This window comes from Triturus cristatus, chromosome 3_2, assembly GCF_964204655.1.
Source record: "Triturus cristatus chromosome 3_2, aTriCri1.1, whole genome shotgun sequence".
NCBI classification, from domain to species: Eukaryota; Metazoa; Chordata; class Amphibia; order Caudata; family Salamandridae; genus Triturus; species Triturus cristatus.
Window position 1 is genome coordinate 108,983,151 of NC_140584.1, and position 27,001 is coordinate 109,010,151.

At 42.8% G+C, this 27,001-nt stretch overlaps 1 protein-coding gene across 1 annotated transcript in view; it reads left to right on the forward strand.

Annotated features, from left to right (window-relative positions):
* NCKAP5 (NCK associated protein 5) overlaps positions 1 to 27,001 on the forward strand; it is a 704,458-nt gene that overhangs the window by 451,233 nt on the left and 226,224 nt on the right. The window contains exon 6 of the mRNA XM_085647329.1: positions 22,163 to 22,231. Coding sequence (XP_085503455.1) covers positions 22,163 to 22,231 — 69 coding nt within the window. The remainder of the gene's footprint in view (positions 1 to 22,162; positions 22,232 to 27,001) is intronic.

Sequence of the window (27,001 nt, forward strand, 5' to 3'; positions counted from 1 at the left end):
TGTTTACAGTACAGAGATATAATTGTCCTACTTTGCTTCATGCCCTGCAGTGCTTCTGCCTAAGGGCCTGAGTATGAGTATGTCGGTATGGGAGCAGGGTGGCATGCCTCCGCCCCACTCCCACACTGCCAAACTTCACTGCCGCTCACCCGCCAGATTACAAATTTTCTTGTGGTCTAGCGGGTGGTCTTTTGGCGTTTGCACAGCGGTGCCTATTAAAAAGGCACCGCAATGGGAACGCCAAAGCCTGTTTGTGCACGGAATGGACTGTGCAGTGCATGCCATGCCAGAAAGGGGGTGCATGCAGACAGGGGGGCACATCATGTGCCCCCCTGCATGCATCCTCAGGCCATGAGGGAACAGGGTGCACTGCAGGACCCCTTTAGTTTCCTCACCACCACAAGTTTTATGGTGAGCTCAACGCCATGAAATCTGTGGCTGTGAGGAAACTCGTAATATGCTTGGCGGTGCTGCAGCGGCACCGCCAACATATTGCAGCCCTCAGACTTCCACGCCACCACCATGGATCGTGGATCCCTGGCGTTTGCCGCGGTCCTTTGGCGGTCCGACCACTGTAGTTGTAATATGTCGGTTGGATCACTGGTGCAGCGGTCCCCGACCACCATCACACCTCTACCGTGAGATTGGCAGTCCTCTGGACCGCCAAACTCTTAATTAGGCCCTAAGTCTTTTCCCTTCAGTGCTAACGGCATCTTTGGGGTATGTACCTTAGTTTAAAAGTAGCCAGAGAAAAGGCCAAAAAACAAGCGCATATCAGAAAATACTGCAGCACTTTACAGCTAACCTTAATGGAAGCTCAGGCCTCAACTCCAAACTCAGAGTGGTGGATAAAAGTGCAGTGGCTCCCCTTTTGGCTGCATTACAAGTGTCTGGCAGTGTGAGTATGTCAAATTGCATTTTAGCAGTTTTATTGCTTACCTCATATGCAAATCACTTGGAGGATTGTTTAAATGGAAAGGGGCAGGAATCTCCGAGGTTAGGTATGAAGACAGTTCCAGTCTGGCTCTATCTATGTTGATGATGCTGTCATCATCTTGAGGGGATCAAAAACCTCATTAACACCTGTGTAGGTTAAATTGTTGACCATGGTGCAGATTTCCGAAGAACGCGTATTCTCACCAAGGTAAGAAAGACGAGTAAATCAAAAGCGTTCTCGATTAAGAACCGTATTTTAAAGCAAGTTTCTTTGGGAGGAGAACCCCCGATAAAGTCGAGAAGACTAAGATTTGTTCAAACATTGGGGACAGTATTTATTTATGCAACTTCCCAAGTCAGTAAATCTCGGACAGATTTGTCATCTAGTCATCAAATTAACTGCATGCCTGCAGCAGTACATTGTGCGGGGAGTGTGTGGATTTGCTAACATGTCATGGGGCGTAGCTACCATTGGTGGAGCAGGTGCAGTGGCACCAGGGCCCCATAGCCTTCAAGGGCCCCTTGAAATCTGATCCTTGCTATATTTTACTACCCCAACAGTAGTCAAAGCGGTCATTTTCCTTGCTGGCACCAGGGCCCATAGCATCCTTGCAACGCTACTGAACACTTCAACCTTACCATTGGAGGAAACAGGATTCTGTAGGAGTTTTCCAGTTGTGCCCCAAAAGTATTGTACAGTTATGTGCAACGTCAAATTGGGGCTAACTTTCTGGAAAATGAAGTCAACATGGCCCCTCTTTTGTTATGGGTTTCAGTTTGGGTTAACCATACCTCAGATTTAAATCGAGAAATCATTTTAAGTTGCCTGTACTTGTTTAGTGGGCTAAAATACATTTAGATGTGTGCCTTGAGCTGGGTCGATGAGACTTTGTGTAATATTTCGGGGACAGCAAAGCTTTGCACCAAAATGTTTTTTACATGGTAAATGTTCTCAGAACTAGTAAAAACCCACAGTGAGGTCTTTCATTACTATTACAACCAAGGTAGGTAGAGAACCCTATATAGGACTGAGGTAGAATGTATAAGAGGACAGTTTATTAATAAGGATCAGAAAAAATATTATGCATCATATGTTGTTTCCCCCACAAAGGCTGGGCTTCGTGAAAGTAGTTCAGACTAAACTAGGATGCATTTTATGTTTTTCTTGAATCTTATACATGTGCACATATTAACGACTTGCAAACAAATAATAGACAAACAGAAAGAAAATTAACTAATATTAATAACATTGTAGCCTTCACATTTATTTCTGTGTCTACACTGGCCTTCAGTGTTACCCTTCCTTCTTTGTGTACCGGTCAGCACGTGCCTTAGCTGATGATGACTTAAGTGTCACAACAAATGTTAAGTACCACCGCTGTAAGCAGTCTTTGCCAAAGCAAAGAAACTGTCTCATCACACTAGTATAACAACCATTTGCAATGCAGTAGGTCTCGTATTAATGAGAGTTTAAGCTATTGGTAATGTAATAGCTTAAACTCACGGAAAATGCGAGACCTATTGCATTGCAAATATTTGTTTTTTTTACTAGCGCCCATGCGACGCTTTCACATTCATGAAGGCTGCGTCCCTTTCTTAAAACAAAATGCGTCTAAAGAAAGGGGCGAGACAGACATTAAAGTGAAAACGCGGCCCTGGGGGCTTTGCTAAAAAAAATGCATCTGTTTGCCAAGCTGACAAACCGATGGTTTTTTTTGGGTAAAAGCGCCCATGCCGCGTTTTCACTTTAATGTCGGCCGCGTAACTTTCTTTAGACGCGGTTTGTGTAAATAAAGTGGCGTGACCTCTATGAATGTGAAAGCGCCCCATAGGTGCTAGTAAACAAAATAAATAAATAAAATGCGGACCGCACTGCTAAAATCAATAAATAAAAAAACGTGACTGCTAAAGTTAAGGCGCACCGCCATTAGTAAAAATTTAAATAAAAGCGTGCTGTGAAGAAGTGGGTGGAATAGGGGAAGAGCATTAAATAAAATAGTGCTCACCGACTTATAAAGCAGACCATGTAACAACCCCAGTAAAAAGTCCAGTCGTTATGGGAGGTAATAAATGCAGACAAGGCGTTACCAAGGAGGGACTAAAAAGCCTAATAACGACTCCGAAGCCAGGGTTTAGGAAGGACAATAACACAAGCCAGTTAAAAATATATGGGCGGAGAGTGGGTGGGGCTTCAAAGCCATACCCCACTACTGCATGCCTCGCAGCAGTGCATGCGCTGGCCAGGCTCGACCTAAAAAAGGCCCCACCAGCTACTTTGGCCATGGGGTTGTATACAACAACCTTTGCACAGCCCTTTTCTGGGTTTACTGTAATACCGAGTGATGGCCAGAAGACAGCAGTCAGATAAACACAATTTGAACTCTGAAACGCCAGGGAGCCAGATTTAGTGCACTAAAGAAAGATTAAAAATATCAAATGTTTTCTTGTACTGGAGAGTGTTATCACAGCATGCCCTCAACTCAGGAACCGCTCTTATTCCTCTCCTGGCTTGTATGGTCACTCTAAACCCCAGCAAATGCATGCACTCACGCAGAGAAAAAAGGTAGGCTGCGGAACGGTACCTCTTTTCTCTATCATCTTGTATATTTTTTGCATTTCTAAGAAGATCATCCGAATGAACAGATCTCAGTAAATCTAAATAGAATGTATGGCATATAAACATACACTTGGCTTCACAACCATTGTGAAAGGCAGCAGGCTGCTCCAGGCCGGTAATAGCATTAAACACTGAAGATTGGGCGCAGATACTCAAATGTTGGGATTACTGTCACAGACTGATTTTTGAATATAATCTTCAGGGGAATAGTCTCCTTATCATCACTGTTTGATCTGTTTCTTGCTTGTTGTGTATGACTCACAGTGAATACCAGATTCTAAATCTAGTAATTCACTACTGTGATATAGCAACGATGGGGCACAAATGTTGTTTCCTACTGTTGCTATGTCATAAAAAGAAGTCCAGATAGTTATGGTAGTGTTCTCTGAGTGCCTGTCAGTCCAGCGCTAGCTCTCTGCTTGATGGAGAGCAGTGACCACAGCATCATGGCGGGGGAGGGAGGGAAGCCATGACGGGCGGTTGGGTGGCAGGGAGCTAGTTATTCATTTTGCATTAGGGACAGGGAGGAGGAGCCATGTTATGTATTTCTCGTCTCTGAGTTAGCAGTTAAAAGCAGGGGTAGATGATTTTGGGGGCTCATACATGTGTAGAAGTGTGGCTCAATGATTAGAGCGGCGGACCCTGATGCAGAGGTCTAGCCCGGGACCAGGGTTCAATTCCCTGCCTCGGTGGGTCTTGGGCTCAAAAATTCCACGGACCTGATCATTCTTGCCTCGGTGCCATTCCAATCATGGAGTCCCACTCTGCAACTCTGGGCAATAGCTTGCTTAATCTCCACAACGGCCCCCACAATGCTAAGGATGCCTGGCCTCCACCTTGGGGGTGCCCAGGAGTGGACGCCTCACAGGGAAAGCCAGGATGGGTTCCACAGTGGTATTCGTACAAGCGCCTTGAGACCCTTGCGGGTGAGTAGTGCGCTATACAAGTATCAATTTATATTTACAAGGCGGTATTCATTTTGTGTCTTCCTTGCAGCACTAAATGTTGTTGTCTTTTTTCCTGGTCTGTTGCTGCAGCCTTCACTGTAAGCACTTGGAAGTTATATATAAAGTATGCCTTTACCTAGCAGAAGTAATTTGAAGTAGTTTGATGTTCTATTTAGTCCTGTTGCCGGTAATATCATGTTAGCTCATAAGCACTGTATTTAGGAAGGGAATGGTTTCGTAGGAGAAATTTTGTTGTGGAACTTCACTAGTTTCTAGGTTTTGCTTCATAAATCATAGCATTATTTCTGGGGATTTAAATGAGTTGTTTAGAGTGTTGGTGAGAGAGAGGAGAGAAAGAGAGACTGTTGCTGCACTTTTTTCTTGATTGAGGAATATGGTTATTATCTACTTTTGAAATGCTTTTAAAGAGTTTAAGTTATTGCATTGCAGCTGTATTCAAGGAAATAATCGGAGAATGTCACCATAAATTTGTGTTTTTTTACAAATGAACAGTCTTCTATCTGGGATTCGAGGCTTTAGCAGAAATTGTTACAGAATTATAGATGTAATATTATGGGATCAAAGGAGTCACTCTGCTTTCTCCAACAATTTTATGTTTTCTTTAACTGAATATTTTCAAATGTGTTCGTAGTTATAGGCCCCAATCTTGTACCAGCTGCGATTGTATACTTGTAAATACCTACGCACAGAAAGGTTTACATTTGAATGTTCTTTATTTCGCATGCCAGCTTGTACCCGCAGATCAGTTTTTTAATGACCAGGTTCGCCAGGGCAAGTATCCGCTTCGGGGGGGACTGTTCATCAGTTAATTTCGTCATGCTCTGCTAGATCTCTGGCTCTTAATGCATCCTAAGGAACCGGTATTTATGTGTTATTCTGCTCCCCATAAAGCTGTGTCAAGGATAGACATGTTCTTGGGTAGTAATACTCTAGCTTCCTCTTCAAGGATTACTCTACCCACTAATGGAGGGAGATTTCCCCTACCTAGTCAACATAAACAGTGCGCAACATAGATTCATATTGTTAAGATTCTGCACCAATTTGATTCCTATAATGCTTGGTTATCATGAAAAAACGTATAATCACTCCAATCTAAGCATGTGCCCGTGTGATAATGTATCACCGCCAACTGAACTGCATTTGGTTTTATTCTGCGGGCTCTACGAGAGTGAAAGGAAGGTCTATCTGAAACAAATCCTAAAGAAAATGGGCTTTAAGCAGTGTTGGGTAGCACTATTCTTTTTAAAAACACTGCCCGAACCTTTGGTTTGCTTCTCTGTAGCAACATTCTTATGGGCCTGCATGAGGGAAAGGAAGGGGATGACATGCAGCCCATTGAGTTTGTCTAGCAATCTCAATGTCACCAGACCTGCGAAATGAAATGTTTTATCTATTTTTATCTGTTATGTATTCTCATCTCAGTCTAGGATTGCGAAGAAATATTTGGAATTTTAAATGATAATATTTTGTAAAAATATCTTTTTATAGATGTATTTATATGTGCTTTTATGGTTATTTTTTAATATGACCGAATAAAGATGTTGATGATGATGATGATGAGGATTACTCTCAACTCAAGGGTCTTGTCGGACCACAATTCTTTGTCACTGTTTATCTAACTTGGGTTGTCTACTCAGGCGTTGAGATTTGAACGTAGTTTGTTATTGGAAGGTGACTATGTCAGCTCTATGAATGTCCACTTCAGAGAGTTTCTTGAATTCATCATCGGGTCAGCACCACTCCCGGTGGTCTGGGATGCGTCCCATCAAAGGAGGATGGTATTGATGGAAGAAATCATGACTCAACAGACTCTCAGTACCTTGGAATCAGATCTGGTATATTGTATCATGGTGAAGGATGGACCTTGGGCCGACAGCCTTTTGGAGCAGTTCACTGTTCAAGAGCCTCTCTCAGAAAACTCTATTTGGTATAGGGTGGTAAAAAACGGAAGGGACCAGTATTTGACTTTTTTTTAAAACAGTGAGGAAATGGGGTGAATTACATCATTTAGGGTAAGACAGATCTAGCTGTAATACTATCTATCATATCAGAGATGAGAATGGGTCTCTTACTGCCGGTCCAGCTTCAGTCTGTGAGGTTTTTCACCGGTTCTACTAGTGCCCTTGTATGGAGGACTGTTTTTCTTCCACCAAAGACATCTCTCGATTCATTCAGTCATATATTGATTAATAAGCGGTCCAAGTTGGAGGCATCCATTACTCTTTGGGAGGCTAAAGGTGCCGTTAGTTCCCTGGTCAGTGGAAAGGATTCGGTCACGACCAGAAACCATTAGGGTTTTATGCCACCTTCACGCTGACTCTGGCTCCAGGGTTAAGGGATCTTTTTAATTCTTTTGATCTTTTGGTTAGGGTTCCTGAGTCTTGGGTGGAGACAAATATCAGCATCTTTCCGAAAAAGGGAAAAGATCCTACATTCAGTGGTTGGTTCTACTCAATATCCTTAATTAACGCTGATTCTCAGATCTATACACACGTTCTCACTAATCGGCCGTCTGTAATCATTTCAGAATTGGTGGACTCAAACCAGCATGGTTTCATCCCTGGCCTGGACACAGCATCACATATCAATACAGTAATTACAGCCTTGGAGGTGGCCTCTGCTGGCGTCGGTTCATTCCGTGTGATCCGTCTGGATGCGGGGAAGGCCTTTAATCGTGTCTCCTGGCCCTTCATTTTGGGGTCATGGAGTCCACTGGCTTAGGCTCAGTCTTTGTCTCGAGAGTCAGACGCCTTTACTCTGGCCTTAAGGCAAGGATCCGCAGCGCAGGTTTTTCGGATCCTATTTCTATTCTCTGCGGTACCACTCTGAGGTAATCTTTCTCCCCTCAATATTTGTTCTTTATATTGAACTGTTTATTCAATCTCTTAAATGCATGGAAGAGATACAGTCTCTTAGAATGCACCACTATGAAGTAAAAATGCTTGCGTATGTGAATGACATCGCTGTCCTGACCCCTGCTCTGATCAGTGGTCTACGCGCAGTAGTGGCAGCAGCCCAATCATTTGGAGAAGTCGTCAGTTGCAAGTTAAATTTGGATAAGACTCAGATCATATCCAAGCTGGCTCCTCCCGGCCAGGATCGAGAGAATGGGTACAATCCTTGGTGTATATTGGAGTCACCTTAACTATTAATATCCCTGAGATTCTGGAGAATAACTATGGAAAGTTGTGTCAACGTTCAGCTGAAGTTTTTCTTAAATAGAACGGTTTGCACTTGGGGCTTATTGGTTGTTGCAGTCTTATTAAGATGAATATTCTCCCTTGGTATCTTTATTCTTTCCGTTGTATCCAACTTTTTCTTCCAGTGACTTTTCTTTACTAAAGTTGAGGCATTAAGGCAGCAGTTCATCTGGTCCTATCTGAAGCCTCACTGAAAGATCCTGTTTCTACAACAGTTCAAAGAAGATTGTGGGGTCTCACTCCCAATTCTTAGGTCTTATTAACTGGTGTCGTTCGTTTAATGACTCCGATTGGTATTGGGGTGGGCCGTATATTTAAGGAGTTTCTTCCATTGGATGAATCGATAGTCCCCGTAGTGGGCATCGTGGATACAATATACTTTAAACGAGGCGTTTGACAGTTTAACAAAATGACACCTTTATCACAATCAGTCATTATTCCTGTGTAGTACATAAATAAAGCAATGTATAAGAAATTCACTGCTCCGTCAATCTGTCATGAAATGTGGTTCATTGAATTTCTATGTGGTTCTTGATTGTTGCAATCATTTATACTTACCCCACATGTGAAGTATGAGATAAGAGTTAAGAAATGCACCACATCATTATTGGTGTAGGTGAAAGATGGTAGTCAAGTCCCTCTTTGGGTGATATCCTTCCCAAGAATGGTGCAGAATGGGGAAAATTGTCTGGTAATCAAACTAATGGGCATTCTTCCCCACTCGAACCATAACAGACAGTACTGCACCTATCCTCTTCATTTCCAGAATTAACTCTGATGCATTGCCTAATTTGTGCTGGTGTTTGCTGGTCCTTGACACCAGCACTTATTTTGTCACACCAGCACATATTTATGACAGTCCACCACATGGTGGCGCTGTGAGTCTACTTTTTTGAAAGAGCACTTGCAGAGAGTGTTTAGCAATTTAATATACACTTAAAAACTAATTATCCCTGCATGTCCAAGCCACTCTTAAAGCTCTGGGTCACCTGGTAAAGTCCAAATAGCCCCATTTGTAGGCATGTAATGGTTAGCAGGTGGTGTTGGTACTGGTATTTAGCAGAGATGGCAGTGACTGCTGGTGGTGCAAACTTCAGTGGCTTCCTGAGGAACATCGTGGGCTCTGGCACTTAATGTTTAAAAATTAAGCAGTGATCTGATGTCTCTGATAGCCTTTTACTCTCATGAGTTCAATGTGAAAACAACACAAGAAACGTTTAAAATAAGGTGTAAAATGACCGCCTGTATGCTGATACCAGACACATCCGTGCCAACATAGAGGCTTTAACAACATAATCGGGGGTGGTGGTGGGGTATGGGGGATTCATTTTCACTTTAACCTGTATTGAAATGCGGCCAGTTTCAGACGGGAGAAAGTAAAATGAAGGCTTTTTTTTTTACTGTAAAAATCGAGAGATTCTCGCCTGAATCTGATACGCTGGGATGCATGGACCAATCGTATCCCCCATGTGAATAATAATAATCCACATTTGTAAAGCGCGAACAACCATCCTCTAAGGGTCTCTAGGCGCTGGGGGCCGTCGGGGGGATTAAGCAAGCTGTTGCCCAGAGTCACATGGTGCTGGGCTAATGTGCCGCTGGCGCCGGGAATCGAACCGTGATCCCCAGATTCCGGAGTCAGTCGCCCTGACCGTGGCGTCACATCTCTATGAGTCATCGAGTTTATATATTGTTGATGAGTTACGTCATAGTCTGACCTGTCATTTTGGTGCAATCATAAAATACGTTTGTTTTGTGGGCTACAGTAAACATCCACGGTTCCTATATCAATGTCAGTGCCAAAAAGTTGCAAGGCTGTGACTGCAAACTTTATATAAAAACAGTTTTAATATGGTATGTGAGGCAGCGGCCATGTTTATAATAGCCTTAAAAACATAACAAATCAACATGCTTTGAAAGTCAGGCACATATTAGCGACTGCTACCCCCTATTGTTGGCCTTGGACACATTTTATGATGTCTCTTGCCTGTAACTGCATTATCGACTCTATCATACGCATATTACATACACATGGTACAGTAAAGATGCTGTCATAAATACGCATGTCAGATCATTCATGTACCCATGCTTAATATACCAGTCCCACAACCTGTCGTCCTAAAGATGGTAAAGTCTTAGATCCGTTTTAGGGCATTAAAAAAAATTCAATTAACGTTGCAGAGTACAATTAATTAGTTTGATTGTTCGTACGGAGACCATGCACTTTACATGAGCAAAGTGCTTAGGCTGTGGTAAATGATTTACCACAGCAATGAATTCGCTGAAAATTAGGAAGCTGCCATGTCGTGTTGGAGAAAAACATGCATTATTTGACAGTGGTCGTATTTTACAGCCTTTCGGATTTGATGGGCTGCCAAATGTGCGCACTGCCAGTCATGTTTCATCGCCATCCATTCTTCCGGTGAGCCAGATGACAGCTCGATTCTTGTTTGAGTATGAAGCGATAATTCTTAAGCTGCTCCTTAGAACAGAATGCTGAACTCGAGGTAACTTTGGTGCTTCTCGAGGCATATAGAATTTTACGTGCGTAGGTTGCAGCAAAAGGGGTGTTTTTCATGCAGCGTGACAACATAGCAAACAAGTCAAGGGCGAGTTGTCAGTGATGTCACTCAGAACGTCAGGTGAAAAACAAGGCATCGATTTAAGTTGTGTCTAGTCACCCATGAGGCCCCGATTTCATCCCCCCGCCCCACCCCCTCCCCGCGACTACCCACATCTCCCTCTTCTCTTGGCTTCTTCTGTCTCTTGACACTTCACAGACACTCACAGACCTCAGGAAGGGCTGGGCAGCGCAGGGGAGGAGTGGTTTGCACTCCCAAAGTATGCATGAACTGTTTGGCTGGCCCTCTTGCCCGACCAAACAGTTAATGCGTACTTTGCATGTTCCTACCAGGCTGAAATACACAGCCTTGTAGGAACATGAACTGTTCGAGTTTGAGCGCCAATCCACAGCGCTCCGACCAATCACAACGCAGTGTTGTCATTGGCTCAGGGGAGCCTGTGTGCCGGGTGCTTCCTGCTGCCGGACGGACTGCAGGAAGGAAGACGGTGCAGGGGAGGCGGAGGCCGGCTGGCTGGCTGTTCTAAGGTACGTTTTTTTTGTTTGTTTGTTAATTAACCCCCCACCACACCACCCCATCCACTAGCCGCTACTACACCTCACTGGGACTCCATGGAAGTGGTCGGAGATGGTGAGTTGTATGGATTGTGGTCCTAACCATAACTTGCTAATTTTAGTGTTTTTCAGGTTTAATTTGAAAACTTTAGCTGCACTTAAAATGTGCGTGTGGGGTTTTTAAACATTATAAATCCAGTCATACCTCCACTTTTACCTTTTATATAGATGCACACACTCTGACGCGCAGAGTGTAATATGCTATTTATTGACTAGTCTGTGAAGTAGTGCCATGACCTACAATAGGCCAAGTTTTGAGTGCGTCAAGATGCCCCTCCCCCATCCGACAGCAATTATGATAAATAGCATATTGCATTCTGCACCTTTGTATACATGATGTATATACCATCATACTTTTTCGTGTTTTTTTATATATATTTAACCAAAACCAGGATACAAGGGGATACATTTGTGTAGTATGATAAAGTGATCTTGAAGAGGCATTGTGACCATAGGAGAATTAGGTCTGCGTGCAAAGTACTTCCTATATGCAATTTGTGAGATCAGTAAACATTGTTTTTCTCATATCAAGTTTGTTCTCCTGCACTAATAGACTGCAAGATGGCCTTTGCACTTTAGTAAACATGTGTGAATGTGTGTTTATTAGTGCAGTGCTTTAAATTACCTGTTATTGGGCCACATTTATTTTCTTTCACTTCTATAGCATTAAAACACATATATAAAATGTGCTTCATAGTAATTGGTGGAAAGCACAAATTACGTAAAGGAAAGCACAATAGAACAAAAACTGATGAAAGTATTAAAAATGATATTTCAACATGGAGCCTGCATTCCAAATCATTTTCCCTTGGGAGTTTTTCCGCATTTTTCAGTGGACCATATTTAGAATAGAAATGTTCAGCTCTCAAAAGGACCATCTGCCATTCCTGCCAAATATGTTATGTTCTTTCTAATAAGGATCACTGCTATTGCATTCCTGTTCATTAAGGCACATTTACTTTTAAAAAAGATTTAAAAAAAAAATGTCCTGTATGTTTGTGGAATTGCCACTCACCACACCGCACAAATTAAAGAGATCCCCCCTGAAAAGCTGTCAAAACACTAACTAGACCTGTCCATGGGGTCAGTTATCTGCTTCCAAACACTGAATGAACAGAAACTTTTCATTGCATGGAGAAGTGCACTCAGTCCAGGAGTTACAGCAAGGCCTTGAATACCAAATTACAAAACGCAAACAAGCACTGGCAAAGCCGATAGGTTGCGCCTATGCAAGAGCTATTGTCTTTGCCAATGTGTAGTATAGAGTAGAGTGGCATAGAGTAGAGTAACATAGTGTGCAGTGGTGCAGACTAGAGTTGAGTGGCATAGCGTGCAGTGGTGTAGAGTGGTGCACAGTAAAGTGGCATATAGTGGCGTAGAGGGGTTTAGAGTAGGAGTGGCATAGAGTGAAGTGCCACAGAGTGCAGTGGGGTAGAGTGGAGTGATTCAGAGTAGAGTGGCATAGGGTGCAATGGCATACAGTGCATTGGCATAGAATGCAGTAGTGCAGAGTAGAGTGGCAAAGAGTTCAGTGGCATAGAGTGAAGTCTTGCAGAGTAGAGTGTCGTAGAGGGCAGTAGTGTAGAGTGGCGTAGAGTGCATTGGTGTAGATTGCAGTGGCATTGAGTGATGTAGAGTAGAGTGAAGTGGCCTTGAGTACAGTGGTGCAGAGTAAAGTGCAAAGGCATAGAGTGCATTAGCATAAAGTGCTTTGGCGTAGAGCAGCCGCTGTCGGTAGTAGGAGTAACTGCAGGGCGGTGACGTGGGGAGGGGGAGGGGCAGGGTGGGGGGTAGTAAACTATGGATTACGGAGGTTTACAGGTAAGTTTACATATAAATTTAATAAAATGAATTTCGTTGCATGCACTGCATCCCATTTGGGGATGCAGTGCACGCAACAAAATTAGTTTTATTAATTTATATGTTAACTTACCTGTAAACCTCCGTAATCCATAGTTTACTACCCCCCACCCTGCCCCTCCCCCTCCCCACGTCACCGCCCTGCAGTTACTCCTACTACCGACCGCGGCTGGCGTAGAGTAGAGTGGCATAGAGTGCATTGACATAGAGTAGAGTGGTGCAAAGTAGATTGCAGTGGCGTAGAGTGGTGTACAGTGGAGTGGCATAGAGTAGAGTGGGCTGTGTAGAGTGCATTTGCCTAGAGAGTTGCAGAGTATATTGGAATAGATTGCAGCGCTATAGAAATTAATGGTGTACAATGTAGCGCCGTAGAATGCAGTGACATATATTAGAGTGGTGCATAGTAGAGTGCAGTGGTGCAGAGTGCAGTGGTGCAGAGTGGAGCGATGCAGAATGAAGTGGTATAGAGTACAGTAGTTTACAGTGCAGTGGTGCAGAGAAGAGTTGAGTGGCATATAGTAGAATGCAGAGGCGTAGGTTGATGCAGAGTACAGTGACATAGAGTACAGAGTAGAGTATAGTCGCGTAGAGTGGAGTGGCATAGGGTGGAGTGCTGCAGAGTACAGTGGTGTAGAGTGCAGTGATGCAGACTAGAGTGATGTAGAGTGCATTGGCCACTCACTAAGGGGCAGAGAACCCAGCTAGGGAAATGGCATTATTTCTGAAAACCCTTGCACTTAGTGCTCAGTAACTCTAATCTGCTTTATTTTTCTAATGGAACCTTCATAAGAGGTCTCATTTGTATTTAAGACAGCACATAAAACTATAAGATTTTTTTTAGAGTTAAGGTAGATAATATTAGCAGTAGGAGAAGAGAGAGGGCAATTACAATGTCAGTCACTGCTGTAGACTATGATTGATTACTGGCCACAAGTGAGTTTTTCCAATTACAGCTCCGAAACTCCATCGCTAGTGTCACATGGCTGGGTCAGACCTGGGAAGAATCCCTGCCATTTTACACGCACACGTTTCTTAAGTTGCCTTCTTTTTACACGATGACTTTTGACACACATTTGCTTGAATGACAGTGCAGGATTAGCTTCTCTGAATCCACAATGCTTACATTTTCACTTCTTAGGTACACTGTCACAGCACCATGAACATTAGTATACGGTTTGAAAGTACATTGTCCAAATGGAGTTGTTTGTTGTTCGTCTGTAAGGTGACAAAGGTATCAGAACAAGATAGACAATGTCAGCCTGGCTGAGGCCTCGGCAGGGAAGCATGGATGCTGTTATTATATATTCACACGCATTTCCGTGTTCAAATCAGAGGAGCACTCTGCTGTCACTGCGAGGTCGCTGTTTGTCAAAGTCTCAGCCCAGGAGATTCCTGTTTATCCTCTGCAATGAGGGATGTCCAACTTGTGACCAAGACGCGGACATGAACACATTCACCCACAGTTAATGGCAAAGGTAGATCATCCAGTAGGGGATTTGGTAGATCAAATTCCCTAGGCGACGAGGTTAGGGAGTTCATAGTCTGAGTACCCAATACTCAGTACTTCTATGCCAGCATATATATACTGCTTCAGCACAATGGTGGAATTGCTTATCCTTTTCTCTGTTTCATGTTGCTAATCACTTTCATCTGCTTCTGTCTATTAATCACTGCAGCGCATATATATTACACAAGAATCACAATGGTTCAATAAAAAGTGAAATGCCTCTTTGTGTATTTCTGGTGTATGTCTCTGGGTATTACGAGTGACTGGGTGAAAAGGTTCTCAATCTGTTACCGTGAATCCTTAGGGAGTCAGGGTTGTCCTGGTCTGAGGTTGCCCAATCCATTTGTTACATTCTCATGTTTAGGCGGACTTGTGTTGGCACTGTGAGCTAGCAGTAGTATAGGCCAATATATCCTGAGGGGATGCATGAATCAGTCTGGCACAATCCTGTTTATGTTTTCCAGCAAAGGCACAATTCCTACTGAGAAAGTAGAAGCCGTAACTGAGCTGCAACTCACGTTATTTTAACCACGGATTTACACCTACCTCTACTGACATGTTTATCTATTGTGTCATAGGTATCTAGTCACATCATCATTTTTTTTTTGTTTTTTGTAAAACATTTTTATTGGCATTCATAAACAGTTATACACGTAGGCACAGGCGATAGCGCCATTATCATATAGGCTTACATATCAGGAGCGCCCAGTCACATCCCTTTCGGTCTCTCAGTCTCGTGGGCCCGCGGGCTACTCGCCTCTACCCTGAATTGGGCTGCAGGTATGTGTCTGGGACCAGCCGCTGGGTATGCCCTACTGGAGCGCGCAGTGATCACCTCGCCGCTTGGGGGCCGTGCAATGTGAGTAATCCCCTGTAAGGGGTGTCGTAGAGGCTATAGGGTTGCAGCCATTAACTAACCGTCAACTAACTGGGGACAGAGAAACTAGGGAAAAGGGGTGCACTATGTCGCATATCATGAATACTTGTAGCTGTGCGCCTGAGAGCTGGACCATCGTGTGGGGTAAAGTCGGGGTGGTCACGGATGCGGAGGAGGGAAGGGAGTCAGGATCTATGGTATATTATTTTGCTAACCACAGTTTTACAACTTCAATTCAGAATTTTGGCAAACAGTTTTCTTAATTTGTGACATTCTTGATGTATTAGCATTTTTTACTTTGTTGAGCATTCCATTACGACAAGAGCTGCCTTGCTTAAATACATTTACATTTAATAATAATCTGTAAGTAATTTAAAAAGTTGCATATTCAGTTAATTCTGAACCATTTACAAAAACTTTATTTTGACACCTGCAGTCAAAATAGAATTGATCATGCAACTTTGTGTTTTGACATATGTGCTTGGGTTTTAAACTTCCTGTGATGCAGGACTATGTCATAGCAATGTCTCTTCTGCCTACCTGCAGCCCTATCTAATGCAGTGAAATACACTCACGGGTATAATGAGAAGGAAGTCGGAAGGATAACATTCTCAGATCAAAATCAGTAAGGGTCACAATGAGGGTGGGCATTAACTTACTTTCCATGGTAACCAGGGTACTGACTCCTAAATTTAGAGTAGTTTGCCATAAAATAGTATTTTAACTTGCAGCTAGGGTTTTGTGTATATAAATGACAAACTAGCTGCTACTTACACAAGGAAAGTCATTTTATAAATTCTGCTAAGAGGTATTTTTTGTGATCCTCATTTTCTCTCATTGGCCACCCTAGTGGTATAATTTTTAGCGCCATCTCAGCATTTATTTTTAAAGGAACCTTGCTTTTCCAATTGTTGCATGGCATTAGGTAAACTAGTCAGTTAAAATGCAGCCTTTTAAACTCAAAAACCCTCTGTAATTCCCCACTTATAGTAGCTCACTGAAGTTACTATAACTTGCTCCCTGGGCATGCACTGTTTATTACCTTACATATTACATGACTCATGAAATGTTCTAGGACATTATTGATAACATCACCAATGACATCTGAAATTACATAATTGACGACAACACTTGTGGCTTTGTTTTTTAAGTGAATATGTTATTTAAATATATATATGAATATTATGTTTTCCTCGATTTATAAGCTCTTTTAAAATATGGAATATCGGCTAAACTGGAACTGGAAATCTAGAATTGTGTAAAGCTCTCTGACACTCAGTGGGTCCAGTCCACGCTAAAGAAAACTGGTAATAAATAAATAAATGCTGCAATTGGCAATAGTTGTGATAAAAAACTACGGAAGTCTATTTTGTATACCTCAGCCCTATACTTTTCTGCTATTTACTGCTACTGTGCTTATGTTTTAGATCTGAAGCCTTGAGATCACAAATGCGAATTAAATTGTAGGCTAAAAACATGAAGGAAAAAATGCTGAGTGCATTTGAAGTACTTGGACAGCTCCTAATGTACTGTACTGGCATGACAAATGAGTGTCTGTGTCGATCAATAAACCTTTCTATAAAGAGACTAATGGTTTCTTATGAATAACAAGAAAATGCGCATGGCAACCGGCGTCCTCACAGCCCGCCAGTCCTTTTAAAGTTCACGTCATAACTTTGTTCTGCTTGACCTTCTTCAGTGATACCTTCATAGGATTCTGAGATGCTTGTTGATTTTCAGCTTGACACCTGGCCTTTAAACCCCATTGCCTTTTCTTCTTCACAGCATGATACAATGTCGGCTCTGCTCCGTCAGCCGCACACCCGCCCTTCCTCTCACTGCTTGGCTGGACATTGACGAGTTTCCGTAACAAATTGGGATCTTGTGATGGTGGTCATGTTTTAAAAGCTGCTTCATTGATTATTGTTCTGGAGATTTTGGCTTTAATGATGGGAAGTCGTGTTTGCGGTGTTTACAGGAACACGTAAAGATGAACTCTGGTTTGTTATATTGCGAACTACCTATTCCGGGGGCATATGCGTTCCCGGCAGTATTGCACAGTGAAACTGGACAAAGTTGTCTCAGTGTTTCGTCTTGTAAAGAGGATAAGAGTAGTGCCATTGTGCTTGGTAATAATAACATCTTTTATTAGGGTTCGGGTAAAATATTGAGTCCAAAATATGGTGTGGACAAGAATTTTGTGAAGGTGAGGTGGAACTGACCAGGGCTAAACTCATCTTTAGTGCACTGGGCCTGATCGTGGCCAAAAGGTTTGTTACAAGGTACTGGGGGGTATTGGAGACACCCTATATACTGGAGTGGCATCGTGGGATGGACCTCTGTATGGCGGCTGAGAAGGTGGCGTGTTGTAGTAGGGGATGCTCCCATACATTTTTAAAAATCCGGGGACGGTGGAGGGCATACTGTAGGCTTGACGAAATGGGAGATGATGCTCCCCCATCTCAGGGTAATGGTGGAGAGGGAACCTGTCATGCTTAAGACAAGAGATGCTGCTTGTTTACAGTATTAACGTACACTATGTCCTTATTTTTCCACTGACTAAGATGGTGATCAGTGAGCTGTGTGTTTCGCTGTTGAGTTGGCCTAACGGCTAGGGCGGTCGACCTTGAATCTGGGAAACTGGGTCCGAGTCTCGGCAATGACGCTGAACATCCTGTGATTCTGGGCAAATCACGTAATCTCCCGTGCCTAACAAAGATGAATGTGTCCTCATGTAATGCAACTGGTGCTATGTAAAGCGCTCTGATGCCCGACTCAGGTCAAGTTCGCGCTATATAAAACTCTGTAAAATAAAATTTTTTAAAAAATATATATTTTACTTGTATAACAGTAATGCATGAAAATTGTAAAGAGCGCCTCTTGCGCAGACTTGTTTTCCCATATAATATAAAAAAAAATACATTTTAGAAAAATAATATTGTAACGGTACGTTTCTATGGGAAAGCAAAGTTTTATTATACTTAACTTCACATATATATACCTTGACAATATATTTATCTTCAAAGTTCGTAGATACGGAGTTAAGAATAGTAAAATCTATGCTTACCTATTTGCACTTGCCTTATCGAAATTTTGATCTTCGATATTTTTGACACGATTTTCTGTCCACACAATATTTTTGTCTTGGATATTCTGTCAGTGATCCCTTTTATTTGAGAATCAAGAGGCAATTCTTCTATGTTGTTTGCCACCCCAAATGAAGTGACTCTTTCTCCCAACTGCACTGGGACGTCCTAAGTTACACTCTGACTGTCTGACTCTGGAAAACACCTTAAGCAAAAATGCCTCTATAAGAAAAAAATACATAATAAAGTTGTGCATTTTGTTTTTGTTCTGAAAATAGTGCACCTTCGACATTTATCTCACATCTAACATGAATATTCTTCATCTGATATTTTTCCCTTTAGGTCCGTTCTTCAAAAACGCACCAATGTGACCCCAACACAATGTCATTGCAACATGAGTGGCTATCCATGTACATAAAAAACACCTTTCTTAGATGGCTCCTCACATAGATACTTGTATCTAAATCATTTATTTACAAAAATAGAATAGCATGAATATAAGTAAATTTAAAGGCAAGCAGAGACAGGAAACAGGCAGCTAATATTTTTCGGAAACTTCACTGGCTCTTTGACGCAATTGTAATTGCATTTGTCCCAACCTAGACAAATGTTTCTCACAGTCGTGTCTTAGTTTGCTGACCTGACATTCCTGTTTTGGAAGAAACTATTGAAGTTCATTTTTGTTGTTTTTCATAGAGACATTTTTTATTGATATTTCAAAGGTTAACATCAAAACATTTGCCTTGTACTAAAGAAAGGATATTACTCATGTTGTCATCAATAACACATATATATGGAACAGGTACAGCATGGTAGCCCTTCTATACTTGTAACAGGTCCCGCTGGTAAATCCATGGTAATCCCACCATTTTTCCAGACTTTTTTCATATTTGTGCGGGGATCTGCTGGCTTCATAAATCGTTTACCGCACCAGTCCATCCCCTTGGGCCAAACATCGATCAAACGGGCCACAGAAGAGGTCCAATTGCAAGCTATGTCCCGCTTGGCTAATAGCAAATCCAGGCCAACAAGTGTTCTTATTCCCCCTCAAATCCCCCAACTCATCCAAGATCCCAAGCAAAGCTAATTTCGGATCAGTGCTGATTGTCATACCCACCACTGCAGATTAAATGGTACGGGCCGATTCACAGAACTAACTTAAGACAAAATCCTAAACTTACTACTTTTGGTATTCACAGAAGTTAGGATTTTGTCTTAAGTTTGTCTTAAGACAAACTTAAGACAGACTTAAGACAGACTTAAGACAAGCTTAAGACAAAATCCTAACTTAAGTCTGTCTTAAGTCTGTCTTAAGTCTGTCTTAAGTTTGTCTTAAGTTTGTCTTCAGTCTGTCTTAAGACTGTCTTAAATCTGTCTTAAGTTTGTCTTAAGACAAACTTAAGACAAAATCCTAACTTCTGTGAATACCAAAAGTAGTATGTTTAGGATCTTGTCTTAAGTTAGTTCTGTGAATCGGGCCCTAACACATCATCTCAGAATACTCGTATCACTGGACATTGGAACACTTCATGGAAAAAATCCCCAGAGGGATTCTTTCACCAGCAGCATGACAGGAAGTCTATCAAACCAGCCTTTCACAAGCGGAGAGGGGTAATATAAGCATGGTGTTGATATTTAAAGTGAATAAAATGAAGCCTGGTCAAAATTGCCAAAGTGCGATGAGCCATTCAGGCATCTTGCCAGTCTGCCTCGCCAAGAGCCCCTCCCCAACCCTCCCATTTTTCTTTTAGAGAAGTCAATGAGGTAGGCGAGTGTATCATAAGGGATCTATGAATCTCTGATACCCTGCCCTTTCCCAAATGGCCCATAAGAATTCGATTTTCCATGGGGAAATTCTCGGGAAGATCATTCAGCTCATCATTATATGAATGTAGGGCATGTCGTAGTTGTAGGTATCAATAGATTTGGGAGGGTGGCATTTGAAATTCCGTTTGGAGTTCCTGGAAAGGTGTCATATGGTGCCTGCCCCATACATCTCCAATTCTTGATATCTCAATATTGTCCCACCACTTGAATCCTTTAAGGGTGGATACCTGAGCGTGCACACCCATAGAGGGGTCTCCCTTGTAAGTCTACGATCGCATCCCATCCCATCCATTAAAGAGCTGCTCTCCACACCCTGAATGATACCTGGGTTCCCTCTGGTATATGTGGGGGAATTGGTGCACCATACAGAACTTGGAGCACATTATCTAGTCCCAAAATGGCTGGTAAGCCTATATATATGCCGGGTCGTACCGTCCTTCGAGTAGCCTGTCATTAATAGGGAGCAGTTGTGTCGCCCAATAATATTGACCAATATAAGCCATCGCAAGGCCCCCATCATATGTTAGCTGAGTACATTTCCCAAAGGCCACCTAAGGGCACCTCCGGCCCAGATAAATCTACCTCCCATGGTCAGGATTGAATCATACCAAGTTTGTGGGATGTGAAAGGGATAATTCTGTAAGGCATAGAGAAGTCTGGGTAGGATCATCATTTTATATAAAGTAACCCCTCCCATGGTATTAAGCGGGGGATCCTCCCTCACTCTGTGCACCACAGGGGGGAGATTCAGACTCCATGTCAAGTCCATCTCCCAGGATATATGCCCCCTGAGGTATTGAAAGCTAACCCAATGCTCTGGGTTTCTAGATTGCCAACCCTCACCCCGACGGTCTACCTTTATCGGGACTAGCAAAGATTTGCCCCAGTTTACTTGAACCCCGCAATCTTCCCCATAAGCTTTGAGGATCTGAAGAATCCTGGGTCCTATTTCAGCTGGTTTGAGAATAAATAGGAGGATCCTCCAATGCCAACCCCCAATTAAAGCCTCATACCCGAGCATTGCAGCAAATCCACACCGCCAGCAGCTCAATAGCGAGTGCACATAAAAGTGGAGTCAAGAGGCACCCCAGCCTGGTGCCTCTCACAGGAAAGCCATCTGATAAAACAACATTAACTCACAATCGGGCTCAAGCGCCCTCTTAGAGGACCCTGACATATGCCTGGAATCGTGGTCCAAGACCCATCCCTACCAGCATCGAGATGAATCCATTAAACTCTTTTTCAAAATCTATCAGCAGGAGGGTCGCTGGGCCTCCTAGCGTTCTGATACGTGACAGGGTTATATGTACTCGAGGATACAGTGGCTGGTGCTGCGTCGAAGGATAAACCCAATTTGGTCCGGGTCAGCTAAGGCATCGAGGACCGCCAACAACTGGTTAGTCAGGATCTTTGCGTATAATTTGACATTGCTGTTAATAAGAGATGTGGGTCGGAAAGAACCTTACTATTGAATCTCTTTCTGCCTATTAAATAAGCGTCATACTTTTTAAACTTTCGGAGACTTGTGGTGCACAAAAGACCTAGTTTGACTTACTTAATCTAAAATGTTCGTAGCGAGAGAACCACTCAGTAATGAAGACAGAGTGGAAGCTATATTCTATGCAGCCTGCTTATTGCAGTCTGAAAATCACCTGTGATTTAGTCTTTAGGTATCAAATCTCCTATTTGAACTTGAGCTCCCACCTGATTTTTATGGAATAACAGCCATACTCTTGTAAAATCCATGAGCCGTGACATAGCTTTGAAAGGGATTTTCGCTTCTGCTCTGGTACAACAAGGAATTCATTTAAACCACCCTTGGTAATATTGTGTTTCAAGACCATCTTTAAAATTAGTATGTAGTAGGGCCCGCATTTCAAAACCCCCTTGATTTACTTATACATACTGTAGCCCTAAATGAATATTTTCAAAATCCTCCTAGGATGCATGCAGCAGCGGGTAGATAAGAAGTGCACTGAACATGTTGTACATTTTAGATTGGGCCAGGTTGTTCATATATCGAGCAAGTTGTCATGTTGCACACGATATCCCTTGATTAATTTTTGTTCCTGTTTTATTTCACTGCAGGCAGAGAACTCGGCATTGGCTTTGGAGAACGAAAACCAGAGAGAACAGTATGAGCGATGCCTTGACGAGGTACGGTGGCGCAGTGTGTCCAAACTGTTGTTTTCGCGCTCTCCTCTTTAACGGGCTTTCTGTACCGAAATTTCACTTCAGTCATGCAAGAAACATAAAACGTTGATTTAAGCTGCAAAATTAAAATGATGCACTATAATTGTGTCAAAATGTACAAACTCCAGTTGAAATGAATCCCATGGTGTTTGCACTTATTGTATTATTTAGTAGCTGTTTACGACTTTGCAGTGAATTAAGGGCACTTGTAAATACAAGCTTGGCTCCCAGTTTTATAACAAATACCTCTCTAACGCTCTTGAAATAAATATTCCAAGTTTGAAAACTACATTAATTTCTCTAACGAAATGCAAACAGACTCGCTGCAGTTTTTGAACGTTTTGTTTTTGTGGTAGGTAGTTCCGTGAAAGAAGTAGGTGAGCATAAATGGGTACTCTTCTAATTTGGTTGTAAACATATGTAACTATGTCATGTACCACTGTGATCGTGTATCGCTCTACAATGTCTGGCTGATTGTTGTGTGAAATCAATTAAAAAAAATAATAAATTAAAAAAAAAAGAAATAAGGTGAGCATTACCCAGGAAAAATGCTGCAAAACAGCTGGAAATAGGTCAAAATATTGTTGTGTTTCTGGTGTTTTAGTCTGTGTGCCCTGGCAATGTTCATTGAGTGTTGTGAGAAGGTACGTTCGTGGGGAATGTGGTAAAAGAGTTCTAGTGAGGGCGGTTGCAGATGCACTCACTCACGCCTGCTTCCGATCTGTCCTCTGCCAATTTTGGACTTTGCTGGGAGCAGATAGCCAGCTTGATGAGTCAATCCCGCCTTAAGCTCAATGGAGCAAAAACTCGAGAGCATGTCCAGGGAATGCAACCAGCCCTGGCAATTGAGTCAGACCGGCCGCGGGGGGAAGTAGGGGGGGATGGGATTGGTGGTCGTGTGTGGAAAACACTGCAGCACCTTTTGGTACAAGGGGCTTTTATTGCAGCACTGCTGCAAAAACAGCACCCACCGGTCCAAAACCGGCCCCCACCCTTCTGGCCCAGCGGGAAAATGGCTGGTGCCCGCTCCGGCCAGTCCGGCCCTGAACCAGTCCCCTACCTAACACAATCTGAATTGGCCTACACGCCTTGGTCCCCCTTTGGCAAAAAAATCTGTTATAAAAAGTCTAGTGATGTGGGTTGATGACACTGACTATGGTAGTCCAGACCACCAAAATATCAGCCAGTTGTTTTGATCTGTTATGGATGCTGCACAAGATTTTGAATTTGCTCCCCCAAACTTCGAGGGGTGGTAGTTCAGGCACTGATTCGTTCTCTCCTGGACTATGGTAACTCACTATACCTGGGTTCCCCCAAGGCTTCCACTCAGAAATTACAAGTTGTACAAAATGCGCCAGCACGCATGCTTTTGGGCATTCCCAGGTCTCAATCAGTCCGGCAGGGGTTGAAGGATCTCCACTGGCCCCCCACTGCTCAAAGAATTAAATGTAATTCCTTGTGCCTCGCCCATAGATCTCTTCATGGGAAAGGTCCTCCCATCCTTCAACAGCTTTTTACCTGTTAAGTTACCAGTAGGGTACACTGTTCCACCAACCTGCATTTGGTCACCGTCCCTGCAGTAAAAAGAGCCAAAAAAGGAGGACACTTCTTTAGTTTTAATGTAGGCAAGCTGTGGAACTCTCTCTCCTTGGCCATTAGGACTTAAGGCACTGAGCTGCGTTTTCGTAAAGCCCTCAAAACCTGACTCTTTTAGCCTTGACCTCTCATGAGACTGCTGATCCCTGTCTTCCAGTGCATCCTCTCCTCACTAGCGCTGGGATGCCTTCGGGTCACCGTGCGCTCTACAAATCCCATAGGATAGCATAGAACTCCTAATTATTGACTGCTGATGTGAGTTTGTGGGCATAACCATACTGTTTTAAACAAATGTGTGTCGACATATACAGTATTTAGCAATGATCTGGTTAAAGGAACCTGTAACACGCTTGTCTGGTGACCTAAGAAATCTTGACCCAAATGGGTTTTTATGTGAACTGACATACTGTGGTTCACTTCAAAATGGGGAGACAGGCACTTGTTAATCACTGTCTGTGTTGGGTGCGAAAGCGCATTCATTTGTTGTTTTTGGTCAAAGACTAATTTTATTTCCATCGAGGCAGCAGATGGTCCAGAGGGCGAGAGAGAGAGGATCTGTTAGAATCAACAAATTAGAGACATCAAAAAAAGCACTAGTGGACTGTATCGAAGGAAGCTCCAACAGCTGTAATTAGATCTTCTTGTCAAGGATCTCACATCACCCTCAGCCACTGTCAACAACCTTGCTGCCTCACTGGTGTAACAAACGTTGAGGGGGCCCTCTGCTTACTCATTAAGGAGCTCTTCGGGCAGAGTTCTGTGGTGAGGGGGGGCCCCACTGTAACTTTGGGGCCCCAGCGCACTGCAGGTGCTGCAGGGGCCTGTGTTATGCCACTGTGCTGCCTCCCAACAACTTTGTGGCAACCTATCCAACTTCTTCCACAGCAAAATCACAAACATCTACAACAACTTTATACACCAACCCATCCTCAGAGAATTCTTAGCTATCCTACCCACCACCAGCCAAGAAGGCCATCTGAATGAGTGGACCCCCCTCATCAGAAACGTCACAGTGGCAATCATATGGATCATCCACTGTGGACCCCAAGAGACTCCTGCCCCATCACATTTACAACCTAAGAAAATCAGCACGACCCTGACCCATATCATCAATTCCTCCACCACGTCCGCCACTTTCCTGGATGAATAGAAACTTGCAGAAATCAACACCCTCCCCAAAAAACCCACAGCCGCCCTCAGTCAGCTGAGCAACTGCCGGCCCATCTCCTTCCTCACCTATCCAGCCAAATTGATTGAGAACGCCATTACCAAGCAGAAAGCCAGGCCTCTTAACAGCAAAGCCATCCTTGGAGGAGTATGAGGAGTGCAGGTGCAAATTATGTGGTGGCAACTATTGGGATGTTTACACGCAGACTGGCAAGCTGAGAAGAGCAATTTTGTGCTTTACAAGTTTCCACTGTGGTCCTCTTGTTAAAGGCCTGTGGATGAAAACATTGGACATAATGATATTAATTGTATTCTGGTGAAGGCGGGGCAAGAGTGTTGCAGACTCATCATGAATTCACATGGTTTAATTTTGAGACTGAGGCCGTCCTTCCCTGTTTTATCAACTGAGCCCTTGTTAGAATGAAGACAGTTTGAAGAATATTAAAAGACCTATCAAGCCACTGAGATTAATGAAAGAATGACTCCAGAAACACATGGATGATTTTACTGTCATGGGCACTTTTGTTTGTAGCGCCCAAAAGTGTCCTTCTGTAACGAAACTGGTGCTCATGTAAAGCGCTCCGATACCCGATGTCTCCAGTCTAGTTCGCGCTATATAAAACTCTAAAAAAAAAAAACGAAGGGCACAGGGCTGTATATTAATAGCCAATGACCTTTGAAGGCCATCAGTGAGCCAAATATATCTGTGTAATTTGGGGTTGCAGTTTTGATGGTTATATTTCAGTCTTAAGGTAAGTTGTAGATTGGGGCTGATTCAATATGGATTCATGAGAGATCAGATACACAGACACATGAAAAATGTGTAGATACAGAAATGATTTTGTGGATGAAGAAAGAGTGTAAGGTAAAAATACACTATTATTGGAGCACCCAGGTCTGAATTAATACGCAGGTGCAAAGGTGTTGACACATTGTTATCCTTTCAGAAGTTCCTGAATTGTAAAGGTTTGTGTTATCAAGAAGCAGTAATTCAGCTATAATTATCACATGGGTGATTCAGTGCTACGAGGTGACACCAGGGACAGATTGCTCGCATTATGAATACCGACAGCATAACATAACTGCACAAAAGGCCAGTTGAGTGAAGCTATTATGCCAACTTTTTACATATTTCAAACTATAATGTGCCCAGAACAGTTAGTGAGACCCTAGGAGGTGCTGGTTAGGACCCATTATATAGTCATACAGAAAGACACGCATCATTTCTCACTAGTATAGAGGACATGTCTGTTCAAAATGCCTTTGAGGCGAACTCGTGCAATAGGCTAGAGAAAAAAAGTTAGCATAGTAAATGGATTAGTCATAGCAAGAGTGAAAACTGCTGTAAAAGGTGTGCAGTGTTTCCATTTTAATTGGGATCCAGGAGCTCCTGTTTAAGTTATGAAAGAGTGAAGAAAATAAATTTAATGACTGCTTTTACTGTGCCTCATTAGAAATAAAAAGTCTGCAATGATCAAGTGCTGTATAATGTATTCATCCAGAAGTGCTCCCTTTTAAAATTGGGTGTCTAACACCATGAAATCGATCAACTGAACAGTATTCAAGTAGCCTTCTGGACTAATCATCGGTTTATGTTCCAAATAACTAAGGGTCATTTAAACCATTCTTAACATATAGTGAGAAACGTAATTCCAAAAAAGGTTTAAAGGATAGCTGAGCCTTGTGTTTGTTAGGGTGTGAGGGGATTCTAAGGACAAAAGTGAATGATCGCCATCAGACATTAATACTTTCTGAAGGCATATATTGATTTTGAATCCATCGGAAGTGTGGTTTGAAAATTGACAACTGGTCAGTAGCCTGGCACAGAGCTCTGACCTCCACACCACAGTAGGTGTTGTTTCAGGGAGTTGCAACAAGCAGTATAATTTATTATCAACAGCTTTGGGATTGTGAAGGATTTTCCACAGCTCGGTCGCATATAGGGTGTCACAAATTGCACCCATTAAACGC